Consider the following 18,919-nt stretch of genomic DNA (forward strand, 5'->3'; position numbering starts at 1 on the left):
TATTCCTGTCATCAGTGGGTTCTTTCTGTGATAAGCATCTTAGTCTGGATTTGAATATTCAAATGCTGATGGTAAGGTGACTACCTATCTGTTCAATATTTGAGGAGACACCATCACCTCATCAAGGACAGACATCAGACTGAAGCTGCTGAGAGAAGGAATCAGACCATGTAAGTTACGATTCTGTTTTGTAACTTTAATATCATCAAATCATTTACTGTGTGTGCAGTAGTGGATAGCACAGTGTTTTTGATTTCCTTCAGTCATTTTACATAATCTAAAATCAAATCATATAGGTAATTTGGCTGTATCAATCAGCCAACACGATCTGACACCACGACTTTAAAATCTCAATTTTATCATGCAATGTTCAGTATTTCTGTGGGCACAACGGCAGGAACACCTGATTTGAAAATACGAATACAACACTTTATTGTTGGCTTAAAGCTTGGTGGACGGCAGTGAGGGTGTGGTTGGTATTTTCTGACCTCTCAGCTTCTGAAAAAAAAGCAAAACAAAACAATTGCATTCTTTTGCATGCTTTAAAAAACATAAATGTAAAATCTGTATATTGTTTTATTGGTGACTGTTTGTTATTACAATTACAATAGAAAGAGATGCAAGAATTGAACATTAATTAAAATTAGGGTCACAGAGGTCATGTAGTTTATTATTTGTGGTTTTTGTGGTGTAGATAGATCGTAATCTCAAATTACTAAGTTACTAAATATATAAGTGATCAGTTAGTGCACTCATAATACAGGAACTAATAACTAATAATAATAGTTAGGCTCATGAAAGGCACCATTAACATTTATATACCTTTTTTTTTTTTTTACTTGTGTATTGACAGTAGCAATAACTGGAAAACAACAAAAATAATAGCAGTACAAGCAAAAAACAAAATATTTGAACTCTTTAGAAACACTACACTGTACAGGTGTGTTTGTTATTACCCCCACTGTATGGATTCCAACGGTTACATTTTACTTGATTAAGATTTGTTTGTGGGCTACAAAAAAAGACATTTCACAGTATGGTTAGTGCTGGTTTGATCATACTACACGTTTGCCACTAAACATTACTTTGCTTCCTGCAGTACAGTTCACTTGTGTCACTTAACTGCATGCAGTGTTTTCTTTAAACTGGCACAATCTATTAGAATGATTGTGTCCAGCTTACTGCACACTAAAATATGAGTTTCTCTTAACAGAGCAAAGATGTGGAGTCTGTTTCTGCTCATTCTGCTGGGTAAGTGAATCGTCGTCCAGATCACCAGCAGGATCACTGCTGCCATTAAAAAAGCAGAAAATACAGTTTGATGAATCTTTGTCATTTATCATAATTCAAGCAAAAGTTTGAGTCAAAAAGTTTAATGAATCCCTTTTTGTAAGGTTGTTGTGTTGAAGATCACTGTAGCTTATGCTGGATTCATAAAATAAATCAAGTAATTAGAGTGGGGACAGAGCCACATTTAAATGAAGTGGCAAACATGGTGTGGTGCTCATAATTTTTATGCAAAAGTAGATGCGTGTCATGCTATCAGCTCTAACACTACGGTGCTTTCTCTCTGGGTGCAGGTCATTGTTCCTTCTTCACATGTCGACTCTATGAGTATCACTTTATTAAAGAGAAGAAGACCTGGCATGAAGCCCAGTCGTACTGCAGAAAGAATTATAAAGACCTGGCCACAGTGTATGACATGACAGACATGAGGAGACTCAATGACCCTGGAGAGACTCCAACTGAAGCCTGGATTGGGTTGTACAGCGAAACAGGAAAGAAAGAAAGGAAGTGGCACTGGTCTCTTCCTGGGGTGGAGTTCAATGAAAACAAGACAAAATGGGGAAGTGGTGAGCCGAATGATGCAGGACTGATTACAGCTCTTGAGAACTGTGTGCAGATGATAAAGGATCAGAAATGGGTGGATCAAAAGTGTTCAGATAAACAGGAATTTATCTGCTACAACGGTGAGAAATGTGGCTAATATTCTTACTATTATGCGTTTTCTGTTACATGTGCTCAGCATGTCAGCCTGTCTACTGTTTGTTCTCCATGTGGACAAATACCTCATTTATTTCTGTGGAATTAAGTAAAAACTTGACAGATTAAAAAAATAAATAAATCAACTAATAGTCACAAGTGAACTGTGAGTATTATGATGCTTGATTGTTTGTTTCCTCTACAGAAAGCTCCAGTGATAAATTCCATTGGATTAGTAACGTCAAAAAAACTTGGCCACAGGCTCAGAGCTACTGCAGAGAACATCACACAGACCTGGTCAGTGGAGATCAGTTAGAAGATGAAAGAATCAAAAACAATCCTGTGACTAACTGGTGGATCGGCCTGTTCAGAGACACCTGGAGGTGGTCAGATGGGAGCAATTCCTCTTTCAGACACTGGGATCAGGACTTGTTTAAAGTGGGACACAAGGACAAAGAATGTGATTTTTTAAAAACATCAGGAAAATGGGACTCTGTTCATTGTACTAATAAAAAACCCTTCCTCTGCTATGAAGGTGAGTTTTGCAAAGACCTGTTTTGACCTTTTTAGATCAGCAATGGAAACAGATGAAAGGCCCGGCTGAGTTTACAGTTATTTCTCCATGTATTCATGTTAAATTTCTTTTAGTGGTGAAGATATTTATTGTATTTTTATTTATTTATTTCATGAGTTGAACAAAATCATGAATTCTGTCTTTAATCATAGTTTGTGTTGATTCTTCACTGCTGAAAAATGTTCACAGTTGATGATGGTGACCTGTCTGGAGGAACTGCTCCTCTAACAATACCATTAGTTTAGGTGCCAGCGCAGACTGACTCAACAGCTGCCCTTGTATCAATATTGTGTCATGCCTCAGCTGGATAGCTGAGTTCTTTTTTGTTTCCCCCAGTGTTCTTTGTCTTGTACTTCCTGTTTTATTCTGATACTCACCTCTTATCTCGTTTCAGGTTCTTCACTTCCTGCCCTCATGTGTCTTCCCCTTGTGTGATTACATGCCCTGCCCTACTGTGTTGCACCTGTGTCTCATTGTCTTCCCTCTCCCAGAGTATTTAGTCTCAGTGTTCCCTTCCTCCTGTGCCAGTTCGTCTTGTTCATTGTGACTACGTTCCAGCGTTTATTCCCCGTGAGCCTTATTAGTTCCTTGTCTTGTTTTTGGTTTTTGACCCTGCCTTTGCCTGCCGATTTGGATACCTTTGCTTTGTTGACTGATCACCCGTGTACCGACTTTGCCTTATTAAAGGACATATTGAGAACTTGCAAACTGTGTCTGTCTGCATCTGAGTCCGAGCCATTGTTCAGACCTGACATACTTTTATTTCATGCTACTTTTTGTTCATGACAGATCATTTGATCCTGATCCAACAAAACAAGACCTGGGTGGAGGCCTTATATTTCTGCAGAAAGAACCACCATGACCTGGTCTCCATCACTAACCTTCACCAGCAGAGATGGGTCCAACAGAGAGCCAAGAAGGCCTCATCTCCTTACGTCTGGCTGGGAATGCGCTACACCTGCACTCTGGGTTTCTGGTTCTGGGTGAGTGACGAGAAAGCCGACTACAGGAACTGGGACTCAGATGAAGAGACGGACGACTGTGACATGTCTGGAGCCATTCAGAGAGGAGGACAATATAAGTGGTTCAAAAAAAATGACAATGACAAGTTCAATTTCATCTGTTCTAAGTTTTGAAACTCACTGCACTCGCTAAGATTTAATAATCATTTTCTCTCTTTGTTCTTGTTGGTGTATTAGTTTTGAATAAGCTTTATTTCATGGGATCTCTGGGTTTATTAAATGGCTTTCTGGGAACTGTAGGAATTGCAGTCTGATGAGGACAGTCACAAATGTACTAACTGACTTAGTAACTGCAGATTGCACACAGAAGAAAAGTGACCACACCTGATGACTAAGGAGGTTTACAACTGAACTGGATAATTCCATCTGAAATCATCATGTAAACATATTTTTCAGTGTCTTTGTCATAGTTGGTCAAATTACAGTGACCATTTGTATATATTACTTATTTGTTTAAGTGTTAAGTGTTTTTTTTTCAACTTCAGGTTTCACTTTTTTCCCATGTCAATTTTTTTCATTGTTTTATGTAGCACTGAAGTTATCTCTGGGCCCTTTTCAGAGAGAGCAGTTATAAATCGATTATTTACAGAGGCCTGATGTTCTCCAGCAGGTAATCTGCTTACGATAGAAAACAATTATGATACACCAGTCTATAGCCATGTTTTGTGTTCTGATGTTGCGGCTAAGGCCCAGTTGTATCATGTGAAATCATATTCATGTTGTAATTACAGTTTTGGGCGTTTTGTTTAAATGGATATCTGAACTCTCTGATGTTGAATAAACTGTTAAACAACAGAGTGGTCCTGTCTTTTTCCACAGCTCTGATCAAACATACATTTTACATTTATACATTTTATACATTTACATTTACACTTGGAGAATATCAAAATATGCTCATATTTACATAAGTATATATATTCAATATTTAATATTTGTATTTGTATTATTCCTTGCTTATTTTATATTACAATCCTTTAATAGGTAAAGTTTTTAATATTACGTGTTCTACATTACAGTTAATGCAATGTAACATTATGCCATTAAAATCCATTAAAACCTGTATGGCCCGCATGGATGACCTAACTTTGCATGTTGATTTCACTGTAAAATCATGCAGCACACTACATCACCTTTTATGGTAGCGAGGAGAGGTGACAGCTGTGACATTTGAATCCAAATAAATCAGTAAGCAATGAAACTGGACAAAATCATGATAATAATGTCCACCATCGATGAAAACTGTCAGTTTTATGTGGTGTTCGAACAAAAAAAAGGTTTTCAAAGAATCACTAGCAATAGCATCACTGCTGCTGCACACTGCAGATTACTACAGCTTAATCAGGGGTGGAGGCGGGCAGTTGGACAGCTCACTCTTGTCAAGGAAAGCTTAAAATAACCAAGTGACTGCAGTCAAAGCCCCATTTACATAAAGAGGATGGTGTAAATAGGTGGTGTGACCTTTTTTCTTTTTTTCCCCTGTGAATAGGTTAGTGTTCTTTCTACACATCATCTCTGTAAGTACTTCATTGAGGAGAATAAGACCTGGGTTGGATCCTGGTTGGACTGCAGAGAGATTTATGCAGACCTGGCCACAGTGTATGACATGACAGACATGAAGACACTGCAGAGAATCAAGAGGAAACTTGTAGGCCTACTGCAACCTAGGAAGAGGAAACAGGAAGTGACAATGTTCTCTACCCATGGTGGAGTTCAGTCAGCTAGATGTTGATGATGACGCTGTAGATCTTATGTGTCCTTATGTATTAAAGGATGTGGCTTGTACTAAAGAATGAATAAATTCATGAATTAAATGTATTTCCCCCACAAGTCGTCGTAGCATGAAATAAAACTTTTTTTATTGTTCCTTGGTGGAGAGTCAAAAGTCTGTGTTCTCTTCTGTTTGTTTTTCCACTTGTATTATGTAAATTATGTGTGTGGTAACTGATAAGTTTATATATGTATAGAGCCTGTGATAATTTACTGAGAGCAGTTTTCATCAGCACATGAGAGAGGCAGACATCAGAGTGAAGCTCAGACAGAAGGAACCACCAGATGTAAGTTGAGTCTCTGCTTATATATGTATTTATATACATAAGCTGTTTTTCCTGCAGAATTAAATTAATGTGGTGAATTTAGCTTTTTCATTTACCAGACTTGATTTTATAATTTAGAAAATATTGCAACTTTACATTTTCTCATGTTACCTTAAATAAAATGATATAATTTATGTTATTGAGTTTTTACAAATGGTCGACACAATAACGGAAAGGCCTGACAAATATAATGACAATAATTCAAATACGCCTGTCATAATTACAGCGTTTGTTGAGCTGACTGCACAGAGTTGAGGTCTTGATAAGACTGAGTCAGACCGCAGGTTATATGATCGTCCTCCTATTGTGCGTCTCACCCTGTGATGGCAGTAACTGCGATGGTAGCAGCAAAACTACAACATTACAGTCTCCTACATGGAAGAATTTGTTGTAGGCTGTTGTACTGCTCATCTTTCATGGGCCTGAAAAAGCATTTCTTAATGTGCACTCTTAGTTTGGGTTTATTTTTGGAGTATTTCCTCTTTCTTATTAGAATATGAGCCTGCTTTTTTCTGCCTTGTTTGTTTATATCAGTTCCCTCAAACAGACAAGATGTTGAAATCATTGTGTTTGGTTCACAGCACGCTGAAAATATCAGTTTCATGTGACAGAGCGAAGATGCAGTGGAGTCTGTTTCTGCTCATTCTGATGGGTAAGTGAATCATCTTACCCGCTCTACAACAGTTAGACTGCTCAGGCTGAGTCCAACATCAATTAAGTGTCACGGTATAATAAGTAGTGCTCCAGGAGTGACCTTGAAAATTTCATCAACATCAATACTGAATAATATTTTTTCTCTGTGTGTAGGTCATTATTCCTTCTTCACATGTCACCTCTACGAGTACCACTTTATTGGAGAGAATAAGACCTGGGATGAAGCTCAGTTGTACTGTAGAGAGAAATATACAGACCTGGCCACAGTGTATGACATGACAGACATGAAGAGACTCAATGACCCTGGAGAGACTCCAACTGAAGCCTGGATTGGGTTGTACAGCGAACCAGGAAAGGAAGAAAGGAAGTGGCACTGGTCTCTTCCTGGGGTGGAGTTCAATGAAAACAAGACAAAATGGGCAAGTGATGAGCCGAATGATAAAGGAAAGGATGAAGCTCTTGAGAACTGTGTGCAGGTGATAAAGGATCAGAAATGGGAGGATCAAGAGTGTTCAGATAAACAGGAATTTATCTGCTACAACGGTGAGAAATGTGACTAATATTCTTACTATTATGTGTATTCTGTGCTCAGCATGTCAGCCTGTCTACTGTTTGTTCTCCATGTGGACATATACCTCATTTATTTCTGTGGAATTAAGTAAAAACTTGACAGATTAAAAAAATAAATAAATCAACTAATAGTCACAAGTCAACTGTGAGTATTATGATGCTTGATTGTTTGTTTCCTCTACAGAAAGCTCCAGTGATAAATTCCATTGGATTAGTAACGTCACAAAAACTTGGCCACAGGCTCAGAGCTACTGCAGAGAACATCACACAGACCTGGTCAGTGGAGATCAGTTAGAAGATGAAAGAATCAAAAACAATCCTGTGACTAACTGGTGGATCGGCCTGTTCAGAGACACCTGGAGGTGGTCAGATGGGAGCAAGTCCTCTTTCAGACACTGGGATCAGGACTTGTTTAAAGTGGGACACGAGGACAAAGAATGTGCTTTTTTAAAAACATCAGGAAAATGGGACTCTGTTAATTGTACTAATAAAAAACCCTTCCTCTGCTATGAAGGTGAGTTTTGCAAAGACCTGTTTTGACCTTTTTAGATCAGCAATGGAAACAGATGAAAGGCCCGGCTGAGTTTACAGTTATTTCTCCATGTATTCATGTTTAATTTCTTTTAGTGTTGAAGATATTTATTGTATTTTTATTTATTTATTTCATGAGTTGAACAAAATCATGAATTCTGTCTTTAATCATAGTTTGTGTTGATTCTTCACTGCTGAAAAATGTTCACAGTTGATGATGGTGACCTGTCTGGAGGAACTGCTCCTCTAACAATACCATTAGTTTAGGTGCCAGCGCAGACTGACTCAACAGCTGCCCTTGTATCAATATTGTGTCATGCCTCAGCTGGATAGCTGAGTTCTTTTTTGTTTCCCCCAGTGTTCTTTGTCTTGTACTTCCTGTTTTATTCTGATACTCACCTCTTATCTCGTTTCAGGTTCTTCACTTCCTGCCCTCATGTGTCTTCCCCTTGTGTGATTACATGCCCTGCCCTACTGTGTTGCACCTGTGTCTCATTGTCTTCCCTCTCCCAGAGTATTTAGTCTCAGTGTTCCCTTCCTCCTGTGCCAGTTCGTCTTGTTCATTGTGACTACGTTCCAGCGTTTATTCCCCGTGAGCCTTATTAGTTCCTTGTCTTGTTTTTGGTTTTTGACCCTGCCTTTGCCTGCCGATTTGGATACCTTTGCTTTGTTGACTGATCACCCGTGTACCGACTTTGCCTTATTAAAGGACATATTGAGAACTTGCAAACTGTGTCTGTCTGCATCTGAGTCCGAGCCATTGTTCAGACCTGACATACTTTTATTTCATGCTACTTTTTGTTCATGACAGATCATTTGATTCTGATCCAACAAAACAAGACCTGGGTGGAGGCCTTATATTTCTGCAGAAAGAACCACCATGACCTGGTCTCCATCACTAACCTTCACCAGCAGAGATGGGTCCAACAGAGAGCCAAGAAGGCCTCATCTCCTTACGTCTGGCTGGGAATGCGCTACACCTGCACTCTGGGTTTCTGGTTCTGGGTGAGTGACGAGAAAGGCGACTACAGGAACTGGGACTCAGATGAAGAGACGGACAACTGTGACATGTCTGGAGCCATTCAGAGAGGAGGACAATATAAGTGGTTCAAAAAAAATGACAATGACAAGTTCAATTTCATCTGTTCTAAGTTTTGAAACTCACTGCACTCGCTAAGATTTAATAATCATTTTCTCTCTTTGTTCTTGTTGGTGTATTAGTTTTGAAGAAGCTTTATTTCATGGGATCTCTGGGTTTATTAAATGGCTTTCTGGGAACTGTAGGAATTGCAGTCTGATGAGGACAGTCACAAATGTACTAACTGACTTAGTAACTGCAGATTGCACACACAGGAAAAGTGACCACACCTGATGACTAAGGAGGTTTACAACTGATCTGGATAATTCCATCTGAAATCATCATGTAAACATATTTTTCAGTGTCTTTGTCATAGTTGGTCAAATTACAGTGACCATTTGCATATATTACTTATTTGTTTAAGTGTTCTTTTCTTTTTTTCAACTTCAGGTTTCACTTTTTTCCCATGCCAATTTTTTTTTCATTGTTTTATGTAGCACTGAAGTTATCTCTGGGCCCTTTTCAGAGAGAGCAGTTATAAATCGATTATTTACAGAGGCCTGATGTTCTCCAGCAGGTAATCTGCTGACGATAGAAAACAATTATGATACACCAGTCTATAGCCATGTTTTGTGTTCTGATGTTGCGGCTAAGGCCCAGTTGTATCATGTGAAATCATATTCATGTTGTAATTACAGTTTTGGGCGTTTTGTTTAAATGGATATCTGAACTCTCTGATGTTGAATAAACTGTTAAACAACAGAGTGGTCCTGTCTTTTTCCACAGCTCTGATCAAACATACATTTTACATTTATACATTTTATATATTTACATTTACATTGGAGAATATCAAAATATGCTCATATTTACACAAGTGTATATATATATATATATATATATATATATATATATATATATATTTATGTTACAATCCTTTAATAGGTTCTTTTTTTCATATTATGTGTTTTACATTACAGTTGCTACAATATAACATTATGCCATTAAAATCTGGTTTTGCGTGAAATGCCTTGGGACTAATTAGATCTAATCACCTTGGTGATCACTGAACTTTTCCTCTTGTGACATCATCTGGTCAGATTTTTAATTTGCCCAAACAAAGCTGACGACCTCTCAGTTAGCCTCAGCTGTTGGTTGTGATTAGTGCTAAATAGCAAATGCTAGCATGTCAACACAGTAAACCACAATGGTGGACATGGTAAACTCCTAAACCTCCTAAATTCAGCATGTTCCCATTGCCACCGTGAGCATGTTAGCATGCTGACATTAGCATTTAGCTCGATGCTGTGCCTTGCCTTTGTGCAGCCTCACAGATCTACTAGCATGGCTCTAGACGTCAGACCTCATCATGAATGGAACTAGGTGAAGCAATAGTGTAAACAACTGAGAACTGTGGATTAATCTTGTTCAAGGAAACTGTATGGCCCGCATGGATGACCTAACTTTGCATGTTGATTTCCCTGTAAAATCACGCAGCACACTACATCGCCTGTACTGGTAGCGAGGAGAGGTGACAGCTGTGACATTTGAATCCAAATATTGAAACTGATCAAACTCATGATTATATTGTCAAGTCAATGAAAAGTGTCAGTTTTACTTCTGTTTTTTTCCCCCCACTCTATTATGAAAATCATGTGTCTCATGACTGATAAGTTTATATATGTATAGAGCCTGTGATAATTTACTGAGAGCAGTTTTCATCAGCACATGAGAGAGGCAGACATCAGAGTGAAGCTCAGACAGAAGGAACCACCAGATGTAAGTTGAGTCTCTGCTTATATATGTATTTATATACATAAGCTATTGTTCCTGCAGAATTCAATTAATGTGGTGAATTTAGCTTTTTCATTTACCAGACTTGATTTTATAATTTAGAAAATATTGCAACTTAACATTTTCTCATGTTACCTTAAATAAAATGATAATAATAATTTATGTTATTGAGTTTTTACAAATGGTCGACACAATAACGGAAAGTCCTGACAAATATAATGACAATTATTAAAATACGCCTGTAATAATTACAGCGTTTGTTGAGCTGACTGTACAGCGTTGAGGTCTTGATAACACTGAGTCAGACCACAGGTTATATGATCGTCCTCCTATTGTGCATCTCACCCTGTGATGGCAGTAACTGCGATGGTAGCAGCAAAACTACAACATTACAGTCTCCTACATGGAAGAATTTGTTGTAGGCTGTTGTACTACTCATCTTTCATGGGCCTGAAAAAACATTTCTTAATGTGCACTCTTAGTTTGGGTTTATTTTTGGAGTATTTCCTCTTTCTTATTAGAATATGAGCCTGCTTTTTTCTGCCTTGTTTGTTTATATCAGTTCCCTCAAACAGACAAGATGTTGAAATCATTGTGTTTGGTTCACAGCACGCTGAAAATATCAGTTTCATCTGACAGAGCGAAGATGCAGTGGAGTCTGTTTCCGCTCATTCTGATGGGTAAGTGGATCATCTTACCAGCTCTACAACAGTTAGACTACTCAGGCTGAGTCCAACATCAATTAAGTGTCATGGTATAATAAGTTGTACTCCAGGAGTGACCTTGAAAATTTCATCAACATCAATACTGAATAATATTTTTTTCTCTGTGTGTAGGTCATTATTCCTTCTTCACATGTCACCTCTACGAATACCACTTTATTGGAGAGAATAAGACCTGGCATGAAGCTCAGTTGTACTGTAGAGAGAAATATACAGACCTGGCCACAGTGTATGACATGACAGACATGAAGAGACTCAATGACTCTGTAAAGACTCCACCTGAAGCCTGGATTGGGTTGTACAACGAAACAGGAGAGGAAAAAAGGAAGTGGCGCTGGTCTCTTCCTGGGGTGGATTTCAGTATAAACAAGACAAATTGGGCAAATGATGAGCCGAATGATGCAGGACAGAATGGAGCTCTTGAGAACTGTGTGCAGGTGATGGGCAATCAGAAATGGCAGGATCATGAGTGTTCAGATGAACAGGAATTTATCTGCTACAACGGTGAGAAATGTGGCTAATATTCTTACTATTATGTGTATTCTGTTACATGTGCTCAGCATGTCAGCCTGTCTACTGTTTGTTCTCCATGTGGACATATACCTCATTTATTTCTGTGGAATTAAGTAAAAACTTGACAGATTCAAAAAAATAACAAATCAACTAATAGTCACAAGTGAACTGTGAGTATTATGATGCTTGTTTGTTTGTTTCCTCTACAGAAAGCTCCAGTGATAAATTCCACTGGATTAGTAACGTCAAAAAAACTTGGCCACAGGCTCAGAGCTACTGCAGAGAACATCACACAGACCTGGTCAGTGGAGATCAGTTAGAAGATGAAAGAATCAAAAACAATCCTGTGACTAACTGGTGGATCGGCTTGTTCAGAGACACCTGGAGGTGGTCAGATGGGAGCAATTCCTCTTTCAGACACTGGGATCAGGACTTGTTTAAAGTGGGACACGAGGACAAAGAATGTGCTTTTTTAAAAACATCAGGAAAATGGGACTCTGTTAATTGTACTAATAAAAAACCCTTCCTCTGCTATGAAGGTGAGTTTTGCAAAGACCTGTTTTGACCTTTTTAGATCAGCAATGGAAACAGATGAAAGGCCCGGCTGAGTTTACAGTTATTTCTCCATGTATTCATGTTTAATTTCTTTTAGTGGTGAAGATATTTATTGTATTTTTATTTATTTATTTTATGAGTTGAACAAAATAATGAATTCTGTCTTTAATCATAGTTTGTGTTGATTCTTCACTGCTGAAAAATGTTCACAGTTGATGATGGTGACCTGTCTGGAGGAACTGCTCCTCTACCAATACCATTAGTTTAGGTGCCAGCGCAGACTGACTCAACAGCTGCCCTTGTATCAATATTGTTATTTCATTCTACTTTTTGTTCATGACAGATCACTTGATCCTGATCAAACAAAACAAGACCTGGGTGGAGGCCTTATATTTCTGCAGAAAGAACCACCATGACCTGGTCTCCATCACTAACCTTCACCAGCAGAGATGGGTCCAACAGAGAGCCAAGAAGGCCTCATCTCCTTATGTCTGGCTGGGAATGCGCTACACCTGCACTCTGGGTTTCTGGTTCTGGGTGAGTGACGAGAAAGGCGACTACAGGAACTGGGACTCAGATGAAGAGACGGACAACTGTGACATGTCTGGAGCCATTCAGAGAGGAGGACAATATAAGTGGTTCAAAAAAAATGACAATGACAAGTTCAATTTCATCTGTTCTAAGTTTTGAAACTCACTGCACTCGCTAAGATTTAATAATCATTTTCTCTCTTTGTTCTTGTTGGTGTATTAGTTTTGAATAAGCTTTATTTCATGGGATCTCTGGGTTTATTAAATGGCTTTCTGGGAACTGTAGGAATTGCAGTCTGATGAGGACAGTCACAAATGTACTAACTGACTTAGTAACTGCAGATTGCACACAGAAGAAAAGTGACCACACCTGATGACTAAGGAGGTTTACAACTGAACTGGATAATTCCATCTGAAATCATCATGTAAACATATTTTTCAGTGTCTTTGTCATAGTTGGTCAAATTACAGTGACCATTTGTATATATTACTTATTTGTTTAAGTGTTAAGTGTTTTTTTTTCAACTTCAGGTTTCACTTTTTTCCCATGTCAATTTTTTTCATTGTTTTATGTAGCACTGAAGTTATCTCTGGGCCCTTTTCAGAGAGAGCAGTTATAAATCGATTATTTACAGAGGCCTGATGTTCTCCAGCAGGTAATCTGCTTACGATAGAAAACAATTATGATACACCAGTCTATAGCCATGTTTTGTGTTCTGATGTTGCGGCTAAGGCCCAGTTGTATCATGTGAAATCATATTCATGTTGTAATTACAGTTTTGGGCGTTTTGTTTAAATGGATATCTGAACTCTCTGATGTTGAATAAACTGTTAAACAACAGAGTGGTCCTGTCTTTTTCCACAGCTCTGATCAAACATACATTTTACATTTATACATTTTATACATTTACATTTACACTTGGAGAATATCAAAATATGCTCATATTTACATAAGTATATATATTCAATATTTAATATTTGTATTAGTATTATTCCTTGCTTATTTTATATTACAATCCTTTAATAGGTAAAGTTTTTAATATTACGTGTTCTACATGACAGTTAATGCAATGTAACATTATGCCATTAAAATCCATTAAAACCTGTATGGCCCGCATGGATGACCTAACTTTGCATGTTGATTTCACTGTAAAATCATGCAGCACACTACATCACCTTTTATGGTAGCGAGGAGAGGTGACAGCTGTGACATTTGAATCCAAATAAATCAGTAAGCAATGAAACTGGACAAAATCATGATAATAATGTCCACCATCGATGAAAACTGTCAGTTTTATGTGGTGTTCGAACAAAAAAAAGGTTTTCAAAGAATCACTAGCAATAGCATCACTGCTGCTGCACACTGCAGATTACTACAGCTTAATCAGGTTGTACAGCTCACTCTTGTCAAGGAAAGCTTAAAATAACCAAGTGACTGCAGTCAAAGCCCCATTTACATAAAGAGGATGGTGTAAATAGGTGGTGTGACCTTTTTTCTTTTTTTCCCCTGTGAATAGGTTATTGTTCTTTCTACACATCATCTCTGTAAGTACTTCATTGAGGAGAATAAGACCTGGGTTGGATCCTGGTTGGACTGCAGAGAGATTTATGCAGACCTGGCCACAGTGTATGACATGACAGACATGAAGACACTGCAGAGAATCAAGAGGAAACTTGTAGGCCTACTGCAACCTAGGAAGAGGAAACAGGAAGTGACAATGTTCTCTACCCATGGTGGAGTTCAGTGAGCTAGATGTTGATGATGACGCTGTAGATCTTATGTGTCCTTATGTATTAAAGGATGTGGCTTGTACTAAAGAATGAATAAATTCATGAATTAAATGTATTTCCCCCACAAGTCGTCGTAGCATGAAATAAAACTTTTTTATTGTTCCTTGGTGGAGAGTCAAAAGTCCGTGTTCTCTTCTGTTTGTTTTTCCACTTGTATTATGTAAATTATGTGTGTGGTAACTGATAAGTTTATATATGTATAGAGCCTGTGATAATTTACTGAGAGCAGTTTTCATCAGCACATGAGAGAGGCAGACATCAGAGTGAAGCTCAGACAGAAGGAACCACCAGATGTAAGTTGAGTCTCTGCTTATATATGTATTTATATACATAAGCTGTTTTTCCTGCAGAATTAAATTAATGTGGTGAATTTAGCTTTTTCATTTACCAGACTTGATTTTATAATTTAGAAAATATTGCAACTTTACATTTTCTCATGTTACCTTAAATAAAATGATAATAATAATTTATGTTATTGAGTTTTTACAAATGGTCGACACAATAACAGAAAGGCCTGACAAATATAATGAAAACAATTAAAATACGCCTGTAATAATTACAGCGTTTGTTGAGCTGACTGAACAGAGTTGAGGTCTTGATAACACTGAGTCAGACCGCAGGTTATATGATCGTCCTCCTATTGTGCGTCTCACCCTGTGATGGCAGTAACTGCGATGGTAGCAGCAAAACTACAACATTACAGTCTCCTACATGGAAGAATTTGTTGTAGGCTGTTGTACTGCTCATCTTTCATGGGCCTGAAAAAGCATTTCTTAATGTGCACTCTTAGTTTGGGTTTATTTTTGGAGTATTTCCTCTTTCTTATTAGAATATGAGCCCGCTTTTTTCTGCCTTGTTTGTTTATATCAGTTCCCTCAAACAGACAAGATGTTGAAATCATTGTGTTTGGTTCACAGCACGCTGAAAATATCAGTTTCATCTGACAGAGTGAAGATGCAGTGGAGTCTGTTTCTGCTCATTCTGATGGGTAAGTGAATCATCTTACCAGCTCTACAACAGTTAGACTGCTCAGGCTGAGTCCAACATCAATTAAGTGTCATGGTATAATAAGTAGTGCTCCAGGAGTGACCTTGAAAATTTCATCAACATCAATACTGAATAATATTTTTTCTCTGTGTGTAGGTCATTATTCTTTCTTTACATGTCACCTCTATGAGTACCACTTTATTGAAGAGAAGAAGACCTGGGATGAAGCTCGGTCATACTGTAGAGAGAAATATACAGACCTGGCCACAGTGTATGACATGACAGACATGAAGAGACTCAATGACCCTGGAGAGACTCCAACTGAAGCCTGGATTGGGTTGTACAGCGAAACAGGAAAGGAAGAAAGGAAGTGGCACCGGTCTCTTCCTGGGGTGGATTTCAATATAAACAAGATAAAATGGAAACAGGGAAAGCCAGATGACAACAATCATAAATATTGTGTTATGTTGAAGTCATCTTCCCACGAATTAGACACTGAGTGTTGTACTAGAGAACTTGAATTTGTCTGCTTCAATGGTGAGAATATGTTGCGAATACTCTTCCTGGTACATGTAATCTGTTACATGTGCTCAGCATGTCAGCCTGTCTAATAATTGTTCTCCATGTGGACATATACCTCATTTATTTCTATGGAATTAAGTAAAAAAAAAATGAACTAATAGTCACAAGTCGACTGTTGATTCAAAGCCTTAGATTTTTGCATTATTGTTTCACCTGTAAGAAAAATGTAGTTTTGTAAGACTAGATAACTTTTAAAGTGCATGTCTTTTTAGACGTGTTTGTTTGTTTCCTCCACAGAAAACTCCAGTAAAATATTCTATTGGATTAGTGACAGAAAAAAAACTTGGCCACAGGCTCAGAGCTACTGCAGAGAACATCACACAGACCTGGTCAGTGGAGATCAGTTAGACGATATAAAACTCAAGGAAGAGATAAAGTCTAAAAATAAATTGTGGATCGGCCTGTTCAGAGACACCTGGAGGTGGTCAGATGGGAGTGATTTCTCTTTCAGACACTGGGATCAGGACTTGTTTAACGTGGGACACAAGGACGGAGAATGTGCTTTTTTAAAAAGATCAGGAAAATGGGACTCTGATAAATGTACTAATACAAAACCCTTCTTCTGCTATGAAGGTGAGTTTTCTAAGTTGGTTTTCCTTGTTAGAATAATCTGAACCATTGATGAGGCTTTATGTTTCAAGTTGCCTGTCACACAAACTGTTCTTGCACATCTCCTTCAAATTTTGACATCAGCAGCTACTTGGATTCGATGTCGTTACCGTAGCCTGTTGCTCCCAGATTTTACCTGAATGTCCTGTTTGTTCATGACAGATAAAGTGATCCTGATCAAACAAAACAAGACCTGGGACGACGCCCTGGATTACTGCAGAGAGAACCACCATGACCTGGTCTCCATCACTAACCTTCACCAGCAGAGATGGGTCCAACAGAGAGCCAAGAAGGCCTCATCTCTTTTCGTCTGGCTGGGACTGCGCTACACCTGCACTCTGGGTTTGTGGTTCTGGGTCAGCGATGTGCTAGTCTGCTATGACAACTGGGCCCCAAAGCAAGAGACTGACAGGTGTTACCATGCGGCTTCCATGGAGGCAAAAGGAAAATACAAGTGGTTCAAAAAGGCTGATAATGACGTGTTTGATTTTATTTGTGCTAGAGGGTTGTGACAGATTTTATATTTCTGGTGTAATTTTCTTGACTGCAACACGTGTAAACTATGTAAAAACTGATTTCTGGCTTCACTCAACTGCAATATGACAAATGTTGAAATAACCAACTGATGGGGAGGGAAACAAAATTACTAACTCTCTGGTTATCTACTTCAGAATAAACCTCTATACTGTTTTGCTTCTTACACTCAAAAAATATCTATTTTTTGGTAAACATCTGGTGATGGTTATGATATGTGAAGTCATAATTCTATGTGTTTAAACTGATTTCTGGTTTCATTACGACAAATGCAGAAGTCACCAACAGACTGGTTAGGTGCAGTTCAGACCTTGAGAGAAAGTGGCTACACTAACTAATACAGTTTTCTGCCTCCTTGTCCTGATACAGGAACATCAGACTTTCTTTATTATGTCTGGTCAGTAATCATTTTTGGTTGTTTTTTACTGTTCTTATATTTTATTCATCTTTTGGAGTTTTTTTTTTCACTTCACTTGGAAACATTACTGTCATATGTCATATACTGCACAAAAATGAATTCTTTCGGCTGAATGTATTGATATGTAACAGTTCAATAAATGTGATCATGATATATCAGCTGATATTGGTATTTTCTTTGCAAAAAAAACATGAATACAACCTCTGGAAGGTCAGTTTTTAAAAACAGTTTCAACTGAGAAGAACATTTTACAGTTAAAAAAATTAACTTTGCTCTCCAGTGGGCAAACTGTGTCCTCATCAGCCGAACACCTCCATCTAGCTCTCATACATTTGCATGTTCAGATGACATATTGTGCACCAGCTTTAAGAATCTGTGCTGCAAGTTCACTGGAATTAATTAGCTGAAAGCTCATTGGTTGAACGTCCATCATCTCTTCTTTTCTGTCTGTAACCCTGATTCCTTGGTCAGTAATGTTCTCCTGTCTCTCTGGACTGAGGGCAACAAGTGGGCTACACTTTCTTTTATCTGTCTGCCATAATCACCACCAACGCAGCACGACAGTTACCTCAACTTTATTTTGCTCTCTCAACAATACTCGTGCATCTCTAATGACTGTCCCATTCACACCTGTCCCCCTGTAAACAATAGCAGGTGGCACCCAAAAGTGCTCCACCTAAAGGGGGGGTTATAAATAAGCAACTTAAATGTTACACCTACAAAACATGTATTATATATAAAATAGTAAAGTGCAGTAACTGATAATAAAATTATATAATATACCCAATGAAGCAATATCAATTAATTACATAATAAACTCAAATAATATTACACCACTTAATAAAAACATAGATCAATATGGTCAAATTTGTAAATTAACTAAGGTTACGTTTGAATTAAAACCAAAGGACATATTAACATAAAAATCAGCAATAAAAGTAGTGTTTTCTTTGATTGAATTCACCATTAAAGAAAAGTAGGCTTTGTCAGCTTTGTCCAACGTTGGGGTTAAAAATAAACAATCAATAATTCCTCCCATCAAGAATAGATGGGAGGAAATCATCATTAAAATGACAGTAAAGATTATGACTTTTCAGAATGTAAAGTTCTGTGTCTTCATAGTGCAACTCACATATTGAGTAGTAAACAAAAATGACCCCCCCCCCCCCCCCCCCCCCCCCGCCCGCCCATCAAGTCAATGTTTCCCTTGTTTGTTTTCCACTGTATTATGTAAATCACCTCTGTTAGAAACAACATGGACTTCCTCTCTTCATCAGCGGTGGTGAGAGAGAGCTGAAACCTGTGCATTTTAATATTCAAATCCAACATTAAGGTGACTACAAGAGGGCAGTGTGCGCATAGAACTTGTGATATTTTATTGG

General features: G+C 38.1%; 4 protein-coding genes across 4 annotated transcripts; all 4 read left to right on the forward strand.

Moving 5' to 3' along the window:
* Positions 1-96: 96 nt before the first annotated feature.
* On the forward strand, positions 97-4,343 carry LOC139606943 (macrophage mannose receptor 1-like). The gene is made up of 5 exons (XM_071459405.1): positions 97-170; positions 1,214-1,251; positions 1,581-1,970; positions 2,189-2,518; positions 3,347-4,343. Exons 2-5 carry the CDS (start codon positions 1,221-1,223, stop codon positions 3,691-3,693), a joined length of 1,098 nt encoding a protein of 365 aa, XP_071315506.1. The 5' UTR covers positions 97-170; positions 1,214-1,220; the 3' UTR covers positions 3,694-4,343.
* A 1,911-nt stretch (positions 4,344-6,254) lies between these two features.
* On the forward strand, positions 6,255-9,267 carry LOC139606944 (macrophage mannose receptor 1-like). The gene is made up of 4 exons (XM_071459407.1): positions 6,255-6,324; positions 6,480-6,869; positions 7,081-7,410; positions 8,239-9,267. The coding sequence occupies exons 1-4, from the start codon at positions 6,291-6,293 to the stop codon at positions 8,583-8,585; spliced, it is 1,101 nt and encodes a 366-aa protein (XP_071315508.1). The 5' UTR covers positions 6,255-6,290; the 3' UTR covers positions 8,586-9,267.
* A 297-nt stretch (positions 9,268-9,564) lies between these two features.
* LOC139606948 (C-type mannose receptor 2-like) lies at positions 9,565-13,457 on the forward strand. Its single transcript, XM_071459413.1, has 5 exons — positions 9,565-10,281; positions 10,906-10,976; positions 11,133-11,522; positions 11,741-12,070; positions 12,430-13,457. The coding sequence occupies exons 2-5, from the start codon at positions 10,943-10,945 to the stop codon at positions 12,774-12,776; spliced, it is 1,101 nt and encodes a 366-aa protein (XP_071315514.1). The 5' UTR covers positions 9,565-10,281; positions 10,906-10,942; the 3' UTR covers positions 12,777-13,457.
* A 1,117-nt stretch (positions 13,458-14,574) lies between these two features.
* On the forward strand, positions 14,575-17,756 carry LOC139606978 (macrophage mannose receptor 1-like). Its single transcript, XM_071459481.1, has 5 exons — positions 14,575-14,700; positions 15,325-15,395; positions 15,551-15,931; positions 16,214-16,549; positions 16,748-17,756. Exons 2-5 carry the CDS (start codon positions 15,362-15,364, stop codon positions 17,095-17,097), a joined length of 1,101 nt encoding a protein of 366 aa, XP_071315582.1. The 5' UTR covers positions 14,575-14,700; positions 15,325-15,361; the 3' UTR covers positions 17,098-17,756.
* The last annotated feature ends 1,163 nt before the right edge of the window (positions 17,757-18,919 follow it).

Source organism: Trachinotus anak, unplaced genomic scaffold (assembly GCF_046630095.1).
Source record: "Trachinotus anak isolate AG129_WGS33_773 ecotype Australia unplaced genomic scaffold, CSIRO_AGI_Tana_v1 ptg000023l, whole genome shotgun sequence".
NCBI classification, from domain to species: domain Eukaryota; kingdom Metazoa; phylum Chordata; class Actinopteri; order Carangiformes; family Carangidae; genus Trachinotus; species Trachinotus anak.

What these genes read in the sequence shown, in the direction of transcription:
- LOC139606943 (XM_071459405.1), top strand. Translation starts at nt 1,221, where the DNA reads ATGTGGAGTCTGTTTCTGCTCATTCTGCTGG. An exon ending in GTTTCTGCTCATTCTGCTGG is followed by an intron (nt 1,252 to 1,580) that starts GTAAGTGAATCG and finishes CTCTGGGTGCAG; the next exon opens with GTCATTGTTCCTTCTTCACA. An exon ending in GGAATTTATCTGCTACAACG is followed by an intron (nt 1,971 to 2,188) that starts GTGAGAAATGTG and finishes TTTCCTCTACAG; the next exon opens with AAAGCTCCAGTGATAAATTC.
- LOC139606944 (XM_071459407.1), top strand. Translation starts at nt 6,291, where the DNA reads ATGCAGTGGAGTCTGTTTCTGCTCATTCTGATGG. An exon ending in GGAATTTATCTGCTACAACG is followed by an intron (nt 6,870 to 7,080) that starts GTGAGAAATGTG and finishes TTTCCTCTACAG; the next exon opens with AAAGCTCCAGTGATAAATTC. An exon ending in ACCCTTCCTCTGCTATGAAG is followed by an intron (nt 7,411 to 8,238) that starts GTGAGTTTTGCA and finishes TGTTCATGACAG; the next exon opens with ATCATTTGATTCTGATCCAA.
- LOC139606948 (XM_071459413.1), top strand. Translation starts at nt 10,943, where the DNA reads ATGCAGTGGAGTCTGTTTCCGCTCATTCTGATGG. An exon ending in GGAATTTATCTGCTACAACG is followed by an intron (nt 11,523 to 11,740) that starts GTGAGAAATGTG and finishes TTTCCTCTACAG; the next exon opens with AAAGCTCCAGTGATAAATTC. An exon ending in ACCCTTCCTCTGCTATGAAG is followed by an intron (nt 12,071 to 12,429) that starts GTGAGTTTTGCA and finishes TGTTCATGACAG; the next exon opens with ATCACTTGATCCTGATCAAA.
- LOC139606978 (XM_071459481.1), top strand. Translation starts at nt 15,362, where the DNA reads ATGCAGTGGAGTCTGTTTCTGCTCATTCTGATGG. An exon ending in TGAATTTGTCTGCTTCAATG is followed by an intron (nt 15,932 to 16,213) that starts GTGAGAATATGT and finishes TTTCCTCCACAG; the next exon opens with AAAACTCCAGTAAAATATTC. An exon ending in ACCCTTCTTCTGCTATGAAG is followed by an intron (nt 16,550 to 16,747) that starts GTGAGTTTTCTA and finishes TGTTCATGACAG; the next exon opens with ATAAAGTGATCCTGATCAAA.